At 36.3% G+C, this 21,883-nt stretch overlaps 1 protein-coding gene across 4 annotated transcripts in view; it reads right to left on the reverse strand.

Annotated features, from left to right (window-relative positions):
* The window catches only part of REV3L (REV3 like, DNA directed polymerase zeta catalytic subunit), a 203,960-nt gene that overhangs the window by 123,427 nt on the left and 58,650 nt on the right, over nt 1-21,883 (reverse strand). For all 4 annotated transcript variants that reach the window (XR_002343827.1, XM_021091238.1, XM_021091241.1 and 1 more), the window contains 3 exons: nt 14,711-14,900; nt 9,357-9,431; nt 4,695-4,855 (listed from right to left, as the gene is read on the reverse strand). Coding sequence is in view for 3 of the 4 variants with exons in the window: in XM_021091238.1 (XP_020946897.1) it covers nt 4,695-4,855; nt 9,357-9,431; nt 14,711-14,900 (426 nt within the window). In the remaining variant the exon portion in view is untranslated. The remainder of the gene's footprint in view (nt 1-4,694; nt 4,856-9,356; nt 9,432-14,710; nt 14,901-21,883) is intronic.

Raw genomic sequence — 21,883 nt, forward strand, 5'->3', positions numbered from 1 at the left:
TCATTTGACAATTGAGTAATATATCCAAATAATAAGACAAAATTGTATATGCATATATAATGGTAAAATTTCTAAATCATTTTCACTTTTGAATTTACTTTCAAAAGACTTTTTTTTCCAAAAGACTACATTATATACATTAACCTTAAAACATAAAAATGTTACATTATGCATATATATGTAACATATATTTATAATAAACTTACTGTCCATTTAATTATAATGTGTCTGTGGTAACATGATAAAATATAATGCAAAAAAAAATATACCTATTCTGTCCATGATTTCAGTACAACTATTAATCTGTTTTTTATAAAACAAAGATCTGAGGGCTATTTAGTAATAATAAAGGTAAAAAATTTCATACTTGAAATTTTCCTGCTTTTAATTTTTTCCAACTAAATTTCATGTATTTCTACCTTCAAGTTTGTAAAATTTTTCTGCATTTTGAAAATCCCTTCCAATACGCATCTAACTTTATAATTAAAATTAATGGCTTATATTAATTTGCTAATTCAAGCTTTTCTGATGCTTTTTCACCTACTGGAAACAAATTTGTGAAAATGACTTCCTTTTCTGATAAATACCTCCCGTACACACTCTAGATCTTTTTCCATTCAATTCTTCTTGAACTCCTAGCTATACTTGCCACTGATAACCAACCTGTTACTATTTCCCCCCCCTTTCTACTTTGGAATAATTTTAGATACAGGAAAGTTGCAAGGATAGTACAGAAGAGTTTCTGAATATTGCTTATCACGTCTCTCCCATTGTTTTTCATTTCACATTCCATAGGTACATTCCTATTAACTAAACACTCTATTTGAACTTCACCAGTTTATCTACTACTGTCGATTTTCTGCTTCAGGATCCAATGTAGGGTACCACGCAGCAGCTAGATATCATGTCTCCCTAGTCTCCTCTGGTGTATGTCTCAGTCTTTCCTTGTTTTTCATGATGGTGACAGTCACAAGTACTGGTCAGGTAACCCACAGAATGTCCTCCAATCTGGGTCTGTCTGATGTATTTCTCATAATTAGATTGTTGCTACAGGTTTCTGTAAATACCACAGAGATGAAGCATCCTTATCACATCACTGACAAGGGATATGGTATCCACACAACATAACTGGGGATGTTACCCATTGATACTTGGTTAAGGCAGTTTTTATGGGTTGGATGAATGCATAGAATCATATCATCATGCCAGTAATGTACAGAATAATCCTTCATCCTAAAATTTCCCCTATACATTTGCTTTGTAGTCAGCATCCACTCTTCTCCAATTCTTGGCAACCACTAATATGTTTTCTATTCCTATACTTCTGCCTTTACCAGAATGTTATATGAATTAAATCATACAATTTGTTGTCTTTTAGGTCTGACTTCTTTCACTTAGTAAAATGCATTAAAGATTCATTGAGGAGTTCCTGTCGTGGCTCAGTGGTTAACAAATCCGACTAGGAATCATGAGGTTGCGGGTTCGATCCCTGGCCTTGCTCAGTGGGTTAAGGATCTGGCGTTGCCGTGAGCTGTGGTGTAGGTTGCAGATGCGGCTTGGATCCCGTGTTGCTGTGGCTCTGCGTAGGCCGGCGGCTACAGCTTCAATTCGACCCCTAGCCTGGGAATCTCCATATGCTGTGGGAGCAGCCCAAGAAATGGAAAAAAAAAAAAAAAAAAAAGATTCATTGATACTGCATGAATCAAAAGCTTGATGTATTTTATTGATAAACAGTATTCCACTGTATGGAATATAACAGTTCATCCATTGCCACATTGAGTATACATCTTAGTTACTTTATATTTACAGCAAGTATGAAATAAAGCCACTATAAACATTTGCATACAGGTTTGGGGTAGATATGTTTTAAATTACTTGGGTAAATATATAGGAGTATAATCACTGGTTCATGTAGTAAGTCTGTATTTAACATTACAAGAAACTGCCGAACTGTCTTTCAAAGTGATGGCATTATTTTGCTTCCGCACCAGCAATGAATAAGAATTGTTGGTTATTCCACAGCCTTACCGGCATTTATTTTATTGCTAGTTTTTTTTCTGGGTGGGGTAATCAAAACCATTTTAATAGATGTGTAATGACAGCTCTTTGTGGTTTTAATATGCATTTCTCTAGTGATATATAATGTTAAAAATCATCTTTGCATGTGTTTCCATGGTTATATCTTCTTTGTTCAAGTGTCTGTTGAGGTCTTTTGACGATTTTAATGTGGCTATTTGCTTTCTTATCATTGAGTTTCAAGAGTTCTCTATATATTCTAGATATGTATTTGATATTACCAGATCATTTGAAAATATTTTCTCCCAGTCTGACTTATCTTTTCATTTTCTTAATATTTTTTATAGAGCAAAAGTTTTTAAATGACAAAAACCAATTTGTCCGGAACTTTCTCTTAGTTTTTAGAAGTCTGATAGTTTTACATTTTACACTTAAGTTTATAATCTTTATTTTTTTGTCTTTTTTGTCTTTTCAGGGCCGCACCCTCGGCATATGGAGGGTCCCAGGGTAGGGGTACAATCAGAGCTGTAGCCGCTGGCCTACACCACAGCCACAGCAACACAGGACTCAAGCCACATCTGTGACCTACACCACAGCTCACAGCAATGAGGGATCCTTAACCCACTGAGTGAGGCCAAGGATCGAACCCACAACCTCATGGTTCCTAGTTGGATTCGTTAACCAGTTAACCACTGAGCCACGATGGGAACTCCTATAATCCATTTTGAGTTAATTTTTATATAAGGTGTGAGGTATGTGTCTGGGCTCTTCTACTTTTATTTTCTTGCATATGGATATCAAATGATTCCACCACCTCAGATGAAGTTCTAGATTTGGGAATCTCTTTTTGTCCCAGGAGATTCAAATTGGGCCGAAAATGTTGTGAAGTTGTTCCACTTCCCAGTTTGAGGGTTCCGACCTGATCAGCAGGCCTTGGGTCATTGTTTCTATCTCCCTCACTTAGTGAGACTGTCTCTGTAGATGTTCTAAATTTTCTAGGATTAACAAACCCCTCAAGGCAAAGGCTGTTTTCAGCAATCTAGTCCCTCTTTTGGCCAGTACTGATTTGTACTGGTCAGTATTGTTTTGTATTCTCTGTGATAAATTAAGATTAAAACAACAACAACTTATCTTAGCCCTTAATTTTTTTTTTCTCTTTAGGGCTGCATCTGTGGCACATGGAAGTTCCTAGGCTAGGGGTCAAGTCAGAGCTACAGCTGCCGGCCTACACCACAGACACAACTACGACCTACACCACAGCTCACAGCAACGCTGGATCCTTAATCCAATGAACGAGGCTGGGGACTGGACTTGCACCCTCATGGATATTAGTCAGGTTTGTAACCTGCTGAACCATGACAGGAACTCTTAAATTGTTTTCAGTAGGAGAGGTGATCCCAGTAACCTAGCCCAGCATTCAGGGGGAAAAAAAAATCCTCCCTGGTTACTTTTCAGAGAACAGTTTGGGTATGGTAGAAGAAATGCAAGTAATTAAACTAAAAAGAATAGCTGTTAAACTATGAGAGAGAAAAAAAAGGCTAACTTTTGGTTTTAAAACTTTTCCAGTGAAGGAAAAGAAAAAAATTATAACAGAAAGGACAGCAGTGTTGGAGGAAAAATGCTGGTTTCACATTGTTTTAAGTAGAAGAGAAGAAATCCAGTAAGAATAAAAGGCAAAAGATTGCGAGAGTATTTGACCCGGAAATTCTACTCCTCGGTATATGCCCAAGAGAAATAAAAACATATGGCTATACAAACAGCTGTTCATGAATGTTCACAGCACTATTGTTCATAATAGACAAAAGGGGGAAACTCTAAATGTCCATCAATTGATAAATCAATAAACAATGCAGAATACTCATACAACAGACTATTAGCTGGCCATAAAAAGAAATGAAATACTAATACACGCTACAACATGGATGAACCTTGAAAACATTAGGCTAAGAAGAAAAAACCAAACATATGATGCCACTTAAATGAGATATGCAGAACGGGCAAAGATAAAGAGACAGAAAGGAGACTGGTGGTTGCTAAGGGGTAGAGGCATGGGAGGAATGGGGTGATTTGTAAAGATTATGGGTTTTTTTTAAGAGGTGTTGAAAATGTTCTAAATTTCATTATGGTGATAGACCCATAACTCTGTAAATATATTAAAAACCACTGAGTTGTCTATTTTAAGTGAATGAATCATATGGTATGTGAATTATATTTCAATAAAGTTACTACAAAAAATTATTTTGAGATTCTTTTCTTGATAAACTTTAAGGCATTTTTGCATATTTCTCTCTCTCTCTCTCTTTTTTTTTTTTTTTTTGGTTTTTTAAGGGCCACATCTGCAGGATACGGAAGTTCCCAGGCTAGGGGTGGAATCTGAGCTGTAGCTGCCCACCCTATGCCACAGCCACAGCAATGAGGGATCAGAGCCTTGTCTGAAACCTACACCACAACTCACGGCAACACTGGATCCTTAACCCACTGAGCGAGGCCAGGGATCAAGCCCATGTCCTCGTGGATACTAGTCAGGTTCGTTACTGCTACGCCACCACAGGAACTCTGCGTATTTCTTTTTATTTCTTATCTGCTTGGCATTTATTTTCTAAATATGTATTATTTTATAAATCATCAACTACATAATGTTTCAAAGCTTTAATCTGACATTGTGAAATTAACCTTACTTTTCCTTCTCGCTTTTCGGAACTTGACAGCAGCCAGATTTATTAAATTCATTCCATATAGATTGTAGTCAATGAAGAGCTGCAGGAGGTAGGGAATATGCGCTTCATGAGGCTGATAAAATTTATTCATTATGGCTCCACTTTGCAAAAGTTCACATATCCTAAATTAGGGAAACAAAAGTTACATAATGAAATTATGTTCCCTAAAATGTTAACTAAAACAATATATAAATACAGTGACTAAAATACATTAAGTACATACAAAATTTTCATTTTCATTTTACTAGAAATTTGTATTTTGCTGTAAATTGAAAGTTTAGATCAAGTTTTAAATAAAGTAAGCCACATGCTCGAAAAGAGAATGACAAAAAATGTCTTTTTTGGAGTTTCTGCTGTGGTGTAGTGAGTTAAGGACCCACTGTTGACCCTTGGTGGCATGGGTTCAATCCCCCGGCCCAGCACTGTGGGTTAGAGCATCCAGCATTGCCACAGCTCTGGCATAGGTTGCAGCTGCAAGCCACAGCTTGGATTTGATCCCTGGCCTGGGAACTTCCATAAGCCATGAGTGCAACCATAAAAAAAATTTAAAAATTAACTTTTTTTTTGCCATGCTCACAGCATGCATAAATTCCTAGGCCAAGGATCGAACGTGCACCATAGCAGTGACCCAAGCTGCAGCAACGACAATGCTGGATCCTGAACTGCTAGGCCACTAGGGAACAAAAAAAAAAGTCTTAAATGAAGAATATTTTGACTTCTAAAGCCAGTTTAATGCTAATTATATTGAGAAAGGTAAAATGTCAAAAAAAGTTTTAATAATGTGAGATCTTCCTTTTAAAAATTCAGAAAAAAATTTTGAAAAGATTAAACAAAATTCTAAAAAAGGAAATATGATTCACCTCCACAGAGATGTTACCTCTTTTCTTTTCTTTTTAGGGCGACATGTGCAGTACGAAGTTCCAGGCCAGGGGTCAAACTAGAGCTGCAGCTGCAGGCCACTGCAGCTGCAGGCCACTGCCATAGCCACAGAACATAGGATCCAAGCTACATCTGTGACCTACACCACAGCTTACAGAAGTGCCAGATCCTTAACCTACTGAGCAAGACCAGGGATCAAACCCACATCCTCATGGATACTAGTTGGGTTCGCTACTGTTGAGCCACAATGGGGACTCCAGATGTTACCTCTTTTAATATGTTTCTTCTCTGTGTTATTTGTCCTTTGTGATGCAGAACACAAATAATAGGCGATTATATATAGCATAAGTGCTATGCAGGGGAAATATATGAAACATCTAGAAGAGAAATTAACCAAATTGTAGTTTCTGCAAAACCTTCTTGAACAGAAGTATCCAAGCAGGAGAGTAAACAATGAACTGGAGATACTTCTTCTCTGAAGAGAAGAAAGAATATTTCATGCAAATGAAATTGTAAATGTAAAGGGTAACAAGAAAACATGGTTTATTCAAGAATTGAAACCAGTGAGTGAGGCCTAGTGACAAAGGCTATGGTGGTGATGGAGAGAGGGTAAGAAGTCAGATCATGCAGAGGTAATAAGAAATCAGAAATGAAGATATTTGAAGAAGTGGTGGAATTTGCCTGAGAAGTGACGAGCAGGAAAATGAAATGACCAGGGGAGCTAGAGAACATAAGAGATTGGAGATAGGGAGTGAGAAGGTTACTGTGGAAAAAGATGGTGGCTTTCACAAGGATCGTGGAAATGTGCTGATTCAGGAGACATATAAGGAATAAAATGGTCAAGCCTTGATGACTAACTAAATGTGGAGGGTGAGGAAGAATATGAGCTGAGGATAATGCCTAGATTTCCTGGTTAAGCAGCTAGTTGGTGGTGCTGCATTTACTGAAATAGAAAGGACTGGAAGAAAATACATCTGGGGATTTTATTTAGAGGGGGAATAAAGATAAACTCAGTTTTAGACATACTGGAGGAGTTTAGGTGTACTGAAGTATTCAGGCAGATTTTTCTTTCTTTCTTTTTTTTTTTAAATAGCCATACCCACGGCATATGAAAGTTCCTGGGCCAGGGACTGAATTGGAGCCGCAACTGTGACCTACACCACTACTGTGGCAACACCCAATCCTTTAACCCACTGCACCCAGCTGGGGATGGAACCTGCACCTCCACAGCAACCTCAGCCAATGCAATCAGATTCTTAACCCACTGCACCACAGCAGGAACTCTCTCAGGTAGATTTCTATGAAAATATTAGAAATTAACGATAATAAAAATGAGTATAAGGATAATTTTATTAACATAGCAGAGGTAGCTAACATATTCTTTGGCACTGTATACTGGACATTGTTAGGTGCTCCAAATGCTTAACTGCAAGTAATTCTTACTACAAACCTATGGTACCATTATCTCCATGTTATACATAGAGAAACTGAGTCTTAGATCCAAAAGTTGTCTAAAATCACACAAGAAAAAAGTGGAACAGCTAAAATTCAACCCAAATTTTCTCCAACTTGAGCCCTCACTCTTAACTACAGTGCTATTCTATTTATCCAGTAGATGGTTTGATATATTGATCGGGAGCTCTGGAGGAAAATTTAAGCTAATGATGTACATTTGGAAACCAAATCCATAAAGGAAAAAAAAAAAAAAAAAAAAAACCATGGGAGTATACAAGACTGTAACGTGAGGGGAACATATATAGAGAAAAAAATGAAAGTTTAAGACAAAAGTCCAAGATACAACTGCAGATGTTAAAAGAGAAACCAACATAATGGTATAAATATGAATGACTACATAGTTATAAGTAAAACCAGAGAAGGTTTATATCAAAGTAACCTGACTCTAAGGCACTGTAAGCACTGACCTGAGGTCAAAACATTAAGGACAAAGAGGTGTTGATTGGATTTAACAACAATGAGGTCATTAAAGAAGGCAGAGCTAATACTGGAGTAAGTTAAAGAGTGAATGGGAGGTAAGAAATTGGATACACAAAGTATAGATAAATTCTTCCAGGAGAATAGCTATGAGTATGAATGTGTGTATGTATAAAATAGAGTCTTATTAACATTTAAATGGTGTGGAAAGGGAGATGGGGGTAAAGGACAGATGGACAAAAAGGCCAAAGAGACTAGATGCTGAGTGTGGTCAGTAAGGGGGGAAATCTCTTTCACTGTAATAAGCAGTGAGGAAGAAAGAATGGATGTGAACAGATTTTAGGATTCTCAGAAAATTGGAGTTCCCATCGTGGCACAGTGGTTAACGAATCCGACTAGGAATCATGAGGTTGCGGGTTCGATCCCTGGCCTTGCTCAGTGGGTCAAAGATTCGGCGTTGCCGTGAGCTGTGGTATAGGTAGCAGACGTGGCTCGGATCCAGCGTTGCTGTGGCTCTGGCATAGGTCGGTGGTTACAGCTCCAATTAGACCCCTAGCCTGGGAACCTCCATATGCCACGGGTGTGGCCCAAGACAAGACAAGACAAAAAAAAAAAAAAAAAAAAAAAAAAAAAAGATTCTCAGAAAATTAAGAGCAGTTTATTCCAATGGTTCTCAAACTTTTTGACACCAGGACCCCTTTTCATTCTTAAAAAGTAATAACAGTGTCAAAGAGCTTTTGCTTATCTGGTTAATATCCATTGATATTTACCATATCAGATTAAAATAGAAAATTTTAAGAAGCTTATTTACTAATTTTAAAATAACAATAAACCCATTATATTAACATAAATAACATTGTTTTGTAAAAAAATAAAGAAAAACCATATTTTCCCCCCAAAAAAATCCTTCCAATGTAGTGCCAAAAGAGGAATTGTTTTACATTTTTGCAAATCTGTTTTAATAGCTGGATTCTCACATCAGCATCTGCTCAGTCTGTTCTCATACATTGTTTGGTTGAAGCATATGAAAAAAAATCCAGCCTCATAGTGATATGTAATTGGAAAAAGGAAGAGTAAATGAATAGCCTTTTCAGATAAATTGATCTTTGTTACTGCTACATGGAAATGCTACTGAGTGGTAGTTTCTTAAAGGTTAGCAACAATGTAGAATTTGAAACCATAATAATGAACTTTTGTATTCTGTTCCATTAAAATCTACAGGCCTACCTAATACCTAGAGTATTTTTCTATATGAATAATTTTCTAACATTGTACACTGGTCATTTGGAAAATATAGATCCATCTAGTTATATAAGTCTTCTATTTGGTGATACATTTCATTAAACAATATGAAAAAATTGTTAATTTCATCACCTATCTTATCAGAAAAATCTTTTAGTTCTGGAAAGGGGATAAGTTCACAGTAGAAAGTTCTCCCATTCTGGGAGAAATCACACATTTCTCCTTGCTTTGGAACTGAAGAACAAATTTCTCTCAGTATTGAACATTTGGTCTGGCTAACAGAGCACTAAGATCATACAAGGCAGCCATCACCTCCTTTATCTACTTCCACAAACTCTCTAAGACAGAAAAAAAGCAATTAGGGAGTGTAAAACAAGGTCCCTTACCCTTAAAATATCCCTTCTAGAGTCCAAGCCATGGATCTCTCTCTTTATACATATATGTACTTATTATGGTCTCTTTCTATAATAATGCTACAAACTACATAGTCCTTTCTTCTAGATTTTTCTTTTTATTATTAAAACACTTAAGTGATAGGTATTCATATTTTTATTTCATTTATCTTTGTACCTTTTCACCATTGCAGGATTGTAAAGATAGATCTTCATAAAGTGTCTTTCCTTCTCATGATAACCATAAAAAGGCCTGAAATAAAAGAAAAAGATATTTCCAATTATTTTCATCAGAGATGAAATAACGCAACTTACTGTCCTAATTTAGACTCAGCTGGCCTAATTCAGTCTTACATTAAATATTACCACCCCTCTAAAAAATCAGCCAAAACAAAAGACCTCTAAGACCTTTCAATTAAATCTACCACAAAGTTAACATAGAACATACTGAAATCTTATCACTTCTTTTAAAAAGTTTAAAAATACCTGTGACAAAAAGAAGCAGCAAACTATTTGTAGCTCAATTTTAATCATCATGGCTCTATTAAAATGTGGCTCTTTTCTCTTAACTCTGATCATGCATGAGAAAAACAGAGACCTTTCAGATAGCTTCTCCCATCTCCCATTTTTTTCTGTCAAAATTTAAAGCTTTTCAACAACAAATTTTTTTTTTTTTTTTGCTGCACCTGTGGCATGCACAAGTTACCAGGATTGAACCTGTGCCACAGCAGCGACAATGCTGGATCCTTAACCACCAGGCCACCAGGGAACTCCAATAACAAAGTCTTTTAGTTAACAGCATTTGGATCACTTTCTTTACTTTTCTCTTTTTATTATTACATTTATAAGTTTAATAAGCAGAAATAACTTACCTGTTATACATATCTATGTGTGTGTATAAAACACACACACAAACAAATGAAGACTATGAAAACTGTGTAGATAGGAACTTAAGAGATTGAAAAGACCATGGCCTTACTAAGGAGTCTGGGTTCTTTTCAGGGTATCAGCTGCAGGGGATAAAGGGAGAAGCAAAAATCTAAATGATGGGGTGAGAAATAAGTTCTCAAGGCAAGATGGAATAAGTTGAGCTATCATGTCATGTTATTTCAGGAGGATCTGAAACTCATATACAGACTTCTGTTTTCAAAGATGACACAATTAGAAACAATATAAAAATAGGTATGAATCTGAAGACAAAATAGAAAGTTTTTTATTTGCCTCGAGTTTGTCTGTAAATAAGTGGTTGGTCAAATCTTTAGGTGGATAAACTCAATTTCTTTTCATTTAAAAAATATTTTCCCCTTAGGGCACTAGATAGAACTTAAGTCTGATTAGGACACCACTTCTCTTTGTCATGTCTGATAGGTAGTAGACTTCAAATACAGAAGTAATTTGGTAACAGAATCATTATTTTGGGTATACTTAAACAACTTTTTTAAAAAAGGATAAGCTATTTCAAGCCTTTAGGTCAAAACTATCTGACCTGTAAGGCAGATTTCTATTAAAATCTGTATGGCAATTTCTATTAAAAAAAAAAAAAAAAAGGTTGAGAAGATTCTTTATTTCATCCTTTACTCACTCCAATCTTATCTCAGACCCACTCTTCCTTTTTCCTCCAGTCATTATAAAACTTCAGCCCCCTCTAACTTACCCACTTTCAAGTAACATGACATTCCCTCTGCCTGGAAGGTTCTGCTGGGCACCTTTGCATGGCATACTTTCTATCTCCATCCAGGTCTCTGCTCAAACTCACCTCCTGAGGTCTGCTCTAACCATCACTCCATATCCTCTCCCCTTTATCTTTCTTTGCATTTTTTTTGTTTTTTTTTTTAAACACTTACCACTTCCTGTCTAGTTTGATGCTGTTCACCCTGTTTTTTGTTGCCATGAAGGAAGGAGTGAAAGACACATTACATGAATAATCTCATTCTCTCTCACTGGCAAAACTCAACTCTTTATTTCTCCTGCTACAGTATTTTGCATATATACAAATATAGCTCTCTTGACTAAAGACTGGGGTTACCCTTAGCTAGGTAAATGGGAAAGAAAGAATTAAATCTAAACTGGTGTGGTCCATGTTATCTTGGCTTTGTTTTAGTTTTGCTGACAATCTTTAGGTTTTTACAACTAGAATCTCATAAATTTCAAAAACTGAATACAAGACTCTTAAATCTCCAAAATTCTTTTTAAATATAGGATTCTGCTTTCATACCTATTGCCCCAAAATATAGTCTGGAAATTCTATAAATTCATTTTTTGCTTCTTCTAGCCAAGAAATTCTATAAATTCAGTTTTCTGCTTCTTCTCTGTATAATTTAACCTGCAATCCTCACTTCTGATATTGGCTTTAGCTGATTTTGTCAAAAAAAATTCCTCAACAAGGAGACTCTTGGGAGAAATACAGTAGATGGAGCACAGAGTTGGAGAGTAGATGTGTTTATACTTAAAAAATTGTATCTGATAATCAGTTAGCTTTTTAATATAACAATGAGGAAAAAATGAGCAGAGATAGCAAAAACTCAATTAATTTAGATTAAGAATCTTACAGAATAGTTTCTAGAATCATGGTAGTTAAGTGGCAGGGAATCCCTGAAACAAGTTTTTTAAGGCTGGGGTCTCCTTATCCCAGCTTCAAGAATAATGTACTGTCTAAGAAGGCTGGAATTAAATCTTGTACAAATTTTAACCTGGTAGCTAGATGCAACCAGGTCTACCTTAAAGAAGTAGGGAATATTGAAGAAGTAAAGGAATCACAGAAGCTAGAATTCATGGTAATGGAAAAGAAGAGCTAGATAAGGAAAAAAACAAACAAAAATATTAGAACAGGAGAAAAAAAGAGAATGGCAGCCATAAATTAGACTGAACAGCTCATCTTTTACCTCTAAGTGTTTAGATTTGTGACTCAACTATTCTTAAAAATATGGCTATGCTTTTAACAAATGCCCATCAAAAATACAGAAGATTGGTGACTATTCATTTCACTAGGCTGTTTTGGAGATTCAACTTTGAAATAAGAATATGTATATGAAAGTTAGCTAATGATTATCTTTAACCTAATTATTGTTATCATAGGATGGTTGTTTCACCTCATACATTTATTCAACCAAATAGTTCTGAACCATGTCTACTAAGTGACCCAATGTCATACGAAGTGCTAGGGATATAATTATGGACAAGACAAACATGTTCTTTTTACTCATAGAATGTACATGCTGGTGGGATAAGCACATAAAAATTAACAAACAAAACATTAAAATAACTGCAAACTGCAGTAAGCACTAAAGGAAACAAAGAATGGGCCAAGATACAGAATAATAATAAAAATGAAAACCTATTTTAAGAAGAGAAATGAGAGAAAACTTCTCTGAAGATATGAAAGATGTGAAGGATTGGGGAAGGGTAGAGCACTCAAAGAAAGGAAACTGCACGTACAAGGGTAGGAAAGAGCTCAGTACATGAGAGGAATTGAAAAAAGACCAGTGCTTTTGGATGGAACACAGTGAACAAAGCTACAGAGGTAGGCAGGGATTAGATCACATAGGCTATGGTTAGAAGCTTAAGTTTTATTTTATAAACAATATGAAGTCACTCAAGGATTTTAAATACTTTAAACAGGACCCAATTTACATTTTAAGAAGAGTACTTGTGCAGCTCTGGAGAGAGACATGAACAGAAGAAAATCCAATTAAAACGATAAAGTGGTGGTCCAGGTGAAAAACTGGATTAAGGTGGAAGAAGCAGACAGATTCAATATGGATTTCATAAAGATATATCCAACTCATATGTTCCAGTATGAACTTCAAATCTTTCCTGCCGGCCTGCTCCACCTGCATGGACTAAATATTCTGGAGTCATCCTTGACTCCTCTCTAAAACCTCATCCAGTAAAGATAGCAATCTTGGTGATCCTACACTCAGAACAGATCTAGGAGCTGACTACTTCTCACCACTTCCTGCTACTGTCCTCATTCAAGCCACCTTATTTTCTCACTCAAATTAATGAAACAGAGTCTTAATGTTCTCCCTTCTTGTACTATTTTTTTTTTTTTTTTTTTTTTTTTTGGCCACACTTGTGACAGGTGGAAATTCTCAGGCTAGAGATTGGATCCAGCCATAGCAGGCGACCCAAGCTGCTGCAGAAATGACACCAGATCCGTAAGCAGCTATGCCACAAAGGAACTCCTCCCTGCTACTAATCTTATGCTCCCATGATTTATTCTTCTCATAGTTGCTCAAGTGACCCTTTCAAGTTTCAGTTACATCATGGCTGCTCAAAAGCAGGCAATAGTTCAGAGTAAAAGCTAAAGTCCTTAGAATAGCTTACTGTAGTGGTTTTCAAACTTGAGTATGTGTCAGAATCGACAGAAAGGCTTATTAAAACACAAACTTCTGGGCCCCACCACTAGAGTCATCAGGTCTGGGGTGGGATGAAAGAATATATTTAACTAAGTTCTCAAGTGTGTTAAGTCTGAGTCCTTCAAGAAGTAAATGTCAAAATGTGCAAGAAATTTATTAGTGGAAACTCCTTGGAGAGAATATAAGGAGGAATCTGGGAGTGGCTGGGACAACTACCAGACTTAGATACAGGTCTGATCCAAGTGGGGAGAGAGGGACAGAGAGAAGATCGGTGGAAGTGTCTTCTAGTACAGTATGATTCTAATGAAAGTTCAGAAAGGCTGTCCAAGAGCCCTCAATGTCTCCCAGAAACAGGTCTGCCTTAGCATCTTTGCCATGTTTATTAGTCACTGACTGGGAGTAGCCTATGGAAAGCAGCTTCAGCTTATATGGGATGATAGATGGATAGATTTTAGTGAGGTAGCTGGGGCCATTGTTCAATTATGCTCCTTGTTATTTGGAGATCTGAGAGGTGCATTCTCATGGCTGTCAAACTACGTAAAACTGACTTTGGTGATCCACTGGCCAATAAGATCTCTATCCTCTCACTTCTCTCCAACCTCATTTTGTCCACTCTCCTTCCCCTCCATTCCAGTCATCTGGCCTCCATTTTGTTCCCATTTCCTCACCTTCAAGTCTTAGCTCAAACATCAAATTTACCTTGTCAATGACAAACTGCCACCACTCCACTTCCCCACCCCATGCTACAGATCCTTCTTATCCTGTTTTATATATTTTGTTCTACGGCACTTATTTATCACAATAAATAAATAAAATTATCTCATGTTATAACCTCCATGGGGACAGGGATCTTAGTTTTGTTCACCAATCCCAAGAACCTAGAATAGTGCCTGGCACATAAAAGGTTCTCAATAAATATCTGACCAATGAATTACATGAATTTCTACAGTTCTAAGAAGCAGAGAAGTGGAAAAAGTTAAAACCAAAATCCCTGTTACCCATCTATCTTTTGTTGCAAAAAAATTTTTAAATAGTAAGAAATTCACCCCAGTGCCCTTAGATTAGAAGTAAAAGAAAAATGAACAAAGTATATTTGGTTATGTTTTCTCTTAACTAGGAGAGCAGCATAAATACAGATAACACAGAATTTTAAAAGATGTTATTATATACTTACATTCCTGATACTAATGACACTTTGAACACGTGCTGAGCAGTGGAAGATGGTTTGCCTAAAGCCACATTAAGTGCTCTGTCGATACTGAATGCCATCTGAGAAAGATAGCTTTCTGGCTGCTGTCCATAACCATCATATGGCACATAGAGGTAAGGAAAGATGCCATGTAGATGAAGACATGTCTTCTGACCTAAAATGTAACATATCATAAAGTTTAGTCTTGAGATGCACTTTAAAACCTTAACAGTACAAAGCTCAGAATACAAGTCATTTAAATGGTCTAATGACAACACAGCTTATCTGAGGGAAGGGTTGAAGTAATTAACCCATAGTTAAAGCCACCTGTATTGACTACATTTTATAACACAACACACAAAAGCATTTTATAAGTATAAGCATTACAGTATGATTTAAATAGTAAGTTTTGGTGAAAATATGTTTGAATATTTCACTCTAATAATCTAACTATTTTTATGTACTTCACTGAATTGTCCTATAATACCACTTAACACAGTGTTATGAAGCTTACAAAAATTTACTAAAACTTTAGTAAATAAGTCAATGAATATCTTGACATAAATGGTTTCAACTAAGAGACTTCCCTAAGATAAAGAGCTCTCGGAGAGGGTAAAAGCAGTTCCATTGTGTGCAATTTTGCTAGTGGAGAGGAAGGGGAAGGAATTGGGAAGGGTTAAAAAGAAATTCTGTGATTAAGGGGAAAAAAATGAAACAGGCAAAAACAAATCAAAAGAAAACCCCCACAGACAGTTGTCTTCAATGGACTTGTGGATATCTAAATTGCCCATTTGGTGGAGTGAGACAGGGGAGACATAATGAGGGGGAAAAAACAAGCATGCATACTTCCTAAGAAGCCATTATATCAAGCAAGGTGCAGAAGGGGTAAATGGTGCTTATTTCTCAACAGATAATCCCATACAGCCATGATAAAGAAAGTAGTATGAGTAAGAACCCACAAAACAAGTGCTATAGGAACAATAATGTATCCACGACAAGGTTAAGTAACAGGAGCAACGAAAAGCAGATGCAACATTACTCTCATAAATCCACAGGGCTGTGTAACAGTGGTTCCTGTCCTCAGAACATTGTCCCCATTTCCCCTTGGGCACATGCCATTTGTCTAATTCGAATAGAGAGGAGAACAGCAGTGATGGAAGAATACATCCATTTTTCTCATGCTGTCACTCACTATTATTACTGTACTGCCCCTGCCAACACAATCCTAGGGCTTCTCCCCCACCACTTATCCCACTCTGTTCCACTGGCTTTTTCTTTTGGTAGAAAAGTAAGTATTTATTTGATCACGACTTCCCATTTATAACTTAGAGTGATTTATAAAAAATACACAGAAAATAGTTCTATGTCCTGTTGATATATTGTTATCTCCACTTTTTATAGTGTATAACATTAACCTGTTTTATTTTTAAAGTACAGTTATAAGAGAATTAACAAACAAATCTGGAATAGTTATTATATAAAGTGTAACAAAACTGGAAAGGTCACATAATGGAATAAGATCTATACCCTCTCAAGTGCGGTGTTCTGACTTGAGCTACCAATTTCGATGCTTTCAAAGAATTACATATTGTTGCCGTTAAACCAATTTTGGTTCCTATTTTTATGTTACTTAATTTCAAAGGAATGAAAATATTTTCAGTTAAAAGCAAATTATTAGACTATTCTGTTTCATTTCTAAATACAGCATGATACTATTTCTTTAATATTACAGGTTTTAATTCTTCAAATAGAAAAAAAATCAAACTGTAATGATGAGTAAGTCTTAAGAAAAGATATTTCATCAATTTACTGATGATCTGTGTGAATGCTTTTTTTTCTTCTTTCTTTTTTTTTTTTTTTTTTTTGTCTTTTGTCTTTTTGGTTGTTGTTGTTGTTATTGTTGCTATTTCTTGGGCCGCTCCCGCGGCATATGGAGGTTCCCAGGCTAGGGGTTGAATCGGAGCTGAAGCCACCGGCCTACGCCAGAGCCACAGCAACGCGGGATCCGAGCCACATCTGCAACCTACACCACAGCTCACGGCAACGCCGGATCGTTAACCCACTGAGCAAGGGCAGGGACCGAACCCGCAACCTCATGGTTCCTAGTCGGATTCGTTAACCACTGCGCCACGACGGGAACTCCTGTGTGAATGCTTTTTAAACATCTCATGAAAAAAGGTTATAACCATTACACTTCTGGATATAAACCACAATTTGGTCAAAAGTAGCTGGCCTGCTAAACCACAAGATGAGGGAGGTGGGGAGACAGAAAAGTATTCCCTTTTTAAGCTGAAAAACTCTAAGACCAGTAATTACAGAATTACTAGCATATTTCACAATCAATATTCCAAATTCCTAAGATATTAATTTTATAGTCTATACCTTAATAATGGAAATTTGGATAAATTTTACAAGAATAATTATAAAATCTGATTTCTATTCAGAGTTTCTCTTTAGGCAGAATGCTTACGAAGTTCATAAAAAAAATTAAAATATCCTCTTAAGTAGGGACCAGAGAAATTATCTTTCCATTTATAGGCTTTAGAATTGTAATAATCTGTGGTGTATGATTTAGGAAAAAAGCAGAAATGATTTATTCAGCAGGCACTGGACTAAGTGCTTTACATATATTTATTTCTGAAACTTAGAACAACCTTGCCAGTATCACAAAGGTTAGCTTTCCCAAAATCACATACCTTTTAAGTAATTCAATCAGGATTTAGAAGCAGATGAACAAAATCTAAAACCAATGCTCTTTCCATTTAACCATGCTAGTTCAATATTTTAAAAAGTTAATACTGGCTTCCATAATAATTAATTCCTCAGTTATTTTGTATTATAAACACCTGTTTTCGTATCTGACTTTCTCATTTGACTGCAAGTTCTTTGGGAACTGGTGCTGTGTGTGAATGATTGTAATATTCCCAGGATCTAGCACAAAACACACAGTATGTGTTTGATATTTATTAAATGAATGAACAAACCTCCAGCAAATCAGAATAGTCATTTAAGGAGAAGGAATGGTTTAAAAGCCTAGAATATCTGAAAAAAAAAAAAAAAAAACTTCTGAAAACAAAGGGACTCTGCTACAACTAAGGCACCACTATCTGGGGCACAAAAGGACATAAAGGGTCCTTAGCTTTTCGCACTTTCCTACCCTCAATATCCGAAGTCCCACACAAGATGTAGTCACTATATCTAGACAGATGCACTTCCCTCTAGTTCTCCATCAGCTAGGGATGGCTCAGTGCCTCACCACCCTTCCTCAAGAACAATCTCCTAAAGAACAATCACATCACAAGGAATTCTTGGCAGAGCAATAATACTCTGTTACAGAGTATCACAGAAATTATGAGAATAAGATAAAATAAACTCAAAAAGTTAAAAGAAATGTGTAAAAATGAACATGAATCAATTTCTTTTTGGCAATACTATGTCTTCTATTACAGTAAACTGTGTAGTTCTGTTATAGTATTGCATTTTATTCACAAGATACAGTCCACTTTTATTTCCCTATATCAGCTCTAACACACATAAATGTGTGGAGCCATACAAATATAAAGTCTTTCAAAGATACATCAGTCTATCCTAACTGCCTTAATTAGGATTAGTTTCAGCTGTGAGAAAACACCCTAAAACCAGTGGCAAAAGCATTAAATTAGTGGCTTCCCTTAAATGAAGTCCAGGTAGCTGGTAGGGATTTCAAGTTTTTTCAACATCTATTTAGTAGCCTAGTTAAGAGGAAGGTTTGACTTCAGCCTAAGAGGCTTTTTCACTACCCTCCAGAGAGTTCCTTCCATACATAGGATTCCTTTAAAAATGTTTTTATGGCATTGCCATTGTGGCTCAGTGGTAATGAACCTGACTGGTATCCATGAAAAAGCAGGTTCCATCCCTGACCCCACTCAGTGGGTTAAGGAACTGTGAGCTGTGGTATATAGGTCACAAACGCAGCTCTGATCCCGCATTGCTGTGTCTGTGGCGTTGGCTGGCAGCTGCAGCTCCAGTTCCATCTCTAACCTGGGAACGTCCATATGCCAGATGTGGTTGTAAAAAAATTAAAGTTAAAAGTTTTTTTATGAAATTAGTGAAACAGATGCTATTTTGAAATCTTACTAAATGATTTGGGGTTCTGAGAAGATTCTAGATATTAGCTATTGCTAGGTAACATGTGGATCCAAATAAAGAAAATATTCCTACTCTCTGAGTATCCCCTATTATTGTCATGTGAAACTGAAATAAGGCAACAAATCCAGGAGGAATAGACTGTCATTGGGAGAATAAGCTTATGTACACAGGTTTCAAGATAAATTTTACGAGTCTGAATTTTTCAGTTTGACTGATATTGCCTTATTCAGAAACTGCAACAAAGGTATTTCAGGAAAGCACCAGCAAACTTGTCATATCATAACTGCTCACTTTTAAAGACACTATAGCCTGGGAAAAATGGACAGCTACATATAAATCAATGGAACTGGAATATAACTCATGCCATACACAAAAACAAACTCAAAATGGTTTAAAAACTTAAATGTAAGACAAGACACTATCCAACTCCTAGAAGAGAACATAGGCAAAACATTCTCTGACATCAACCTTACAAATGTTTTCATATGTCAGTCTCCCAGGGCAACAGAAATAAAAGCAAAAATAAACCAATGGGACCTAATCAAACTGACAAGATTTTGCACAGCAAGGGAAACCATTTAAAAAAAAAAAAAAAAAAAGAACCTACAGAATGGGAGAAAATAGTTGCAAAGATGCAACTGACAAGGCCTTAATCTCTAAAATATACAAACAACTTATACAACTCAATGGCAAAAAAGCCAACGACCCAATGGAAAAATGGGCAAAAGACCTGAACAGACATTTCTCCAAAGAAGATATACAGATAGCCAACAAGCACATGAAAAAGTGCTCAACATCACTGATTAGTAGAGAAATGCAAATCAAAACTACTATGAGGTACCACTTCACACCAGTCAGAATGGTCATCATTAGTAAGTTCACAAATGACAAATGCTGGAGAGGGTGCAGAGAAAAGGGAACCCTTCTGCACTATTCATGGGAATATAAATTGATACAACCACTATGGAAAAAAGCATGCAAGTACCTCAGAAAACTAAAATATAGAACTACTGTATGACCCAGTAATTCCACTCTTGTGTGTATATCTGGACAAAACTTTCCTTGAAAAAGATACATGCACCAGTATGTTCACTGCAACACTATTCACAATAGCCAAGACATGGAAACAACCTAAATGTCCATCGTCAGGTGAATGGGTTAAGATGTGGTATATATATACACAATGGAGTATTACTCAGCCATAAAAAGAACAAAATAATGCCATTTACAGCAACATGGATGGAACTAGAGACTCTCATACTAAGTGAAGTAACTCAGAAAGAGAAAGACAAATACCATATGTTATCACTTATATCTGGAATCTAATACATGGCACAAATGAACCTTTCTACAGAAAAGAAACTTACGGACTTGGAGAAGAGACCTGTGGTTGCCAAGGGGGAGTCGGAGGGAGTGGGATAGACTGGGAATTTGGGGTTAACAGATGTAAACTATTGCTTCTGGAAGGAAAACACAATGAGATCCTGCTGTACAGCACAGGGAATAATATCTAGTTACTTGCGATGGAGCATGATGGAAGAAAATGTGAGAAAAAGAATATATACATGTGTGCCTGGGTCACTTTGCTGTACAGCAGAAAATTGACAGAACACTGTAAACCAACTATAATGGAAAAAATAAAAATTATTAAAAAAAAAAAAAAAGACACTAGGTGTTCCCTTCGTGGCGCAGCAAAAAAGAATTCAACTAGGAAACATGAGATTGCGGGTTCGATCCCTGGCCCTGCTCAGTGAGTTAAGGTTCTGGTGTTGCCATGAGCTGTGGTGTGGGTCGCAGACGCGGCTCAGATCTGGCATTGCTGTGGCTCTGGAGTACGACTGGACCCCTAGCCTGGGAACCTCTACATGCAGCGGGTGCAGCTCTAAAAAGACAAAAGACAAAAGACAAAAGACAAAAAAAAAAAAAAAAAAAAAAAAAGACACTATAGCAATACTTTACAACTGTATGTAAGTAGGTAGTTGCCTCTGTAACAGCCAGCAATTGGTTGCTCTAAATATAATCTTTCTCAGAACTTACAATTACTCTAAACATTAAGTCCTCTGTAGTCCAACATTTCTTACATTGTTTTCCACATTTTTGTCTATGTTTTAAGTGCCCAGATTTAGTCTCTTAATCAACTGTGCTTCTAAAATGTTGTTAGTTTATTTGGAACAAAATTACTTTTGCTTCTGTAGATCCATTTTCAATAAACAGAAAGATGAATATGTGCCATTCCTCTAATTCTGGAATCCGTAAATTTTTTTCTGTAAAGTGACATATAGTAAATATTTTAGGCTTTATAGGCTATACTGTCTCTGATACAACTACTTAACTCTGCTGTTGTAGCCTGACAATAATCACAGACAGTATGTAAGTGATAGTAATTTGCCAATCCTTGCTCTAATTGATTAGACTTCCTTGTTAACAACAACAGAAAAGTTTAATGGCTTCTTTTTTCTTTTTTTAAAAAACAAGCTGGTGGGTAATCATAATCAAAATCATGCTGGCCTAAGAGTATCTTACAAGACTGAATAAGAAGTGCTCATTTTGTAATTTGCAAACTCCATCTCCCCAGTCCCAATCTACACAAGATTTTAAGCAAAACTCTATAGAGTCATCAAACAGATGAACAGAAAGTTGGTGGAAAATTTATATTTATGAAATTTTTCATATTTTCTTCTTCATGGAACATTTCTTTTTAAGTTTTATATTACTAGCATTAACTCAATGTTCCCCTCTAATCTTTATATGCTTCTATCTAAAGTTTCACTCCATCTTTCTTTCCCCGTACCCACAAAAACCACAAACCACAACAAGAACCAAACAAAACTCCTCATAGTCACAGTTAGAAAGCAACTGTTATATCACCGATTCTCATTTAAAAAAATTTTTTTTTTGGCCACACCCATAGCATGTGGAAGTTCCCAGATCAGGGATCAAAACCACACTGCAGTTTTGATTTGCGCCACACCTGTGGCAAATCCAGATCCTTATGCTAAGGAAAAACGTAAGAATGTACATAAAGATTTA

This window comes from Sus scrofa, chromosome 1 (assembly GCF_000003025.6).
Source record: "Sus scrofa isolate TJ Tabasco breed Duroc chromosome 1, Sscrofa11.1, whole genome shotgun sequence".
Lineage (NCBI taxonomy): Eukaryota > Metazoa > Chordata > Mammalia > Artiodactyla > Suidae > Sus > Sus scrofa.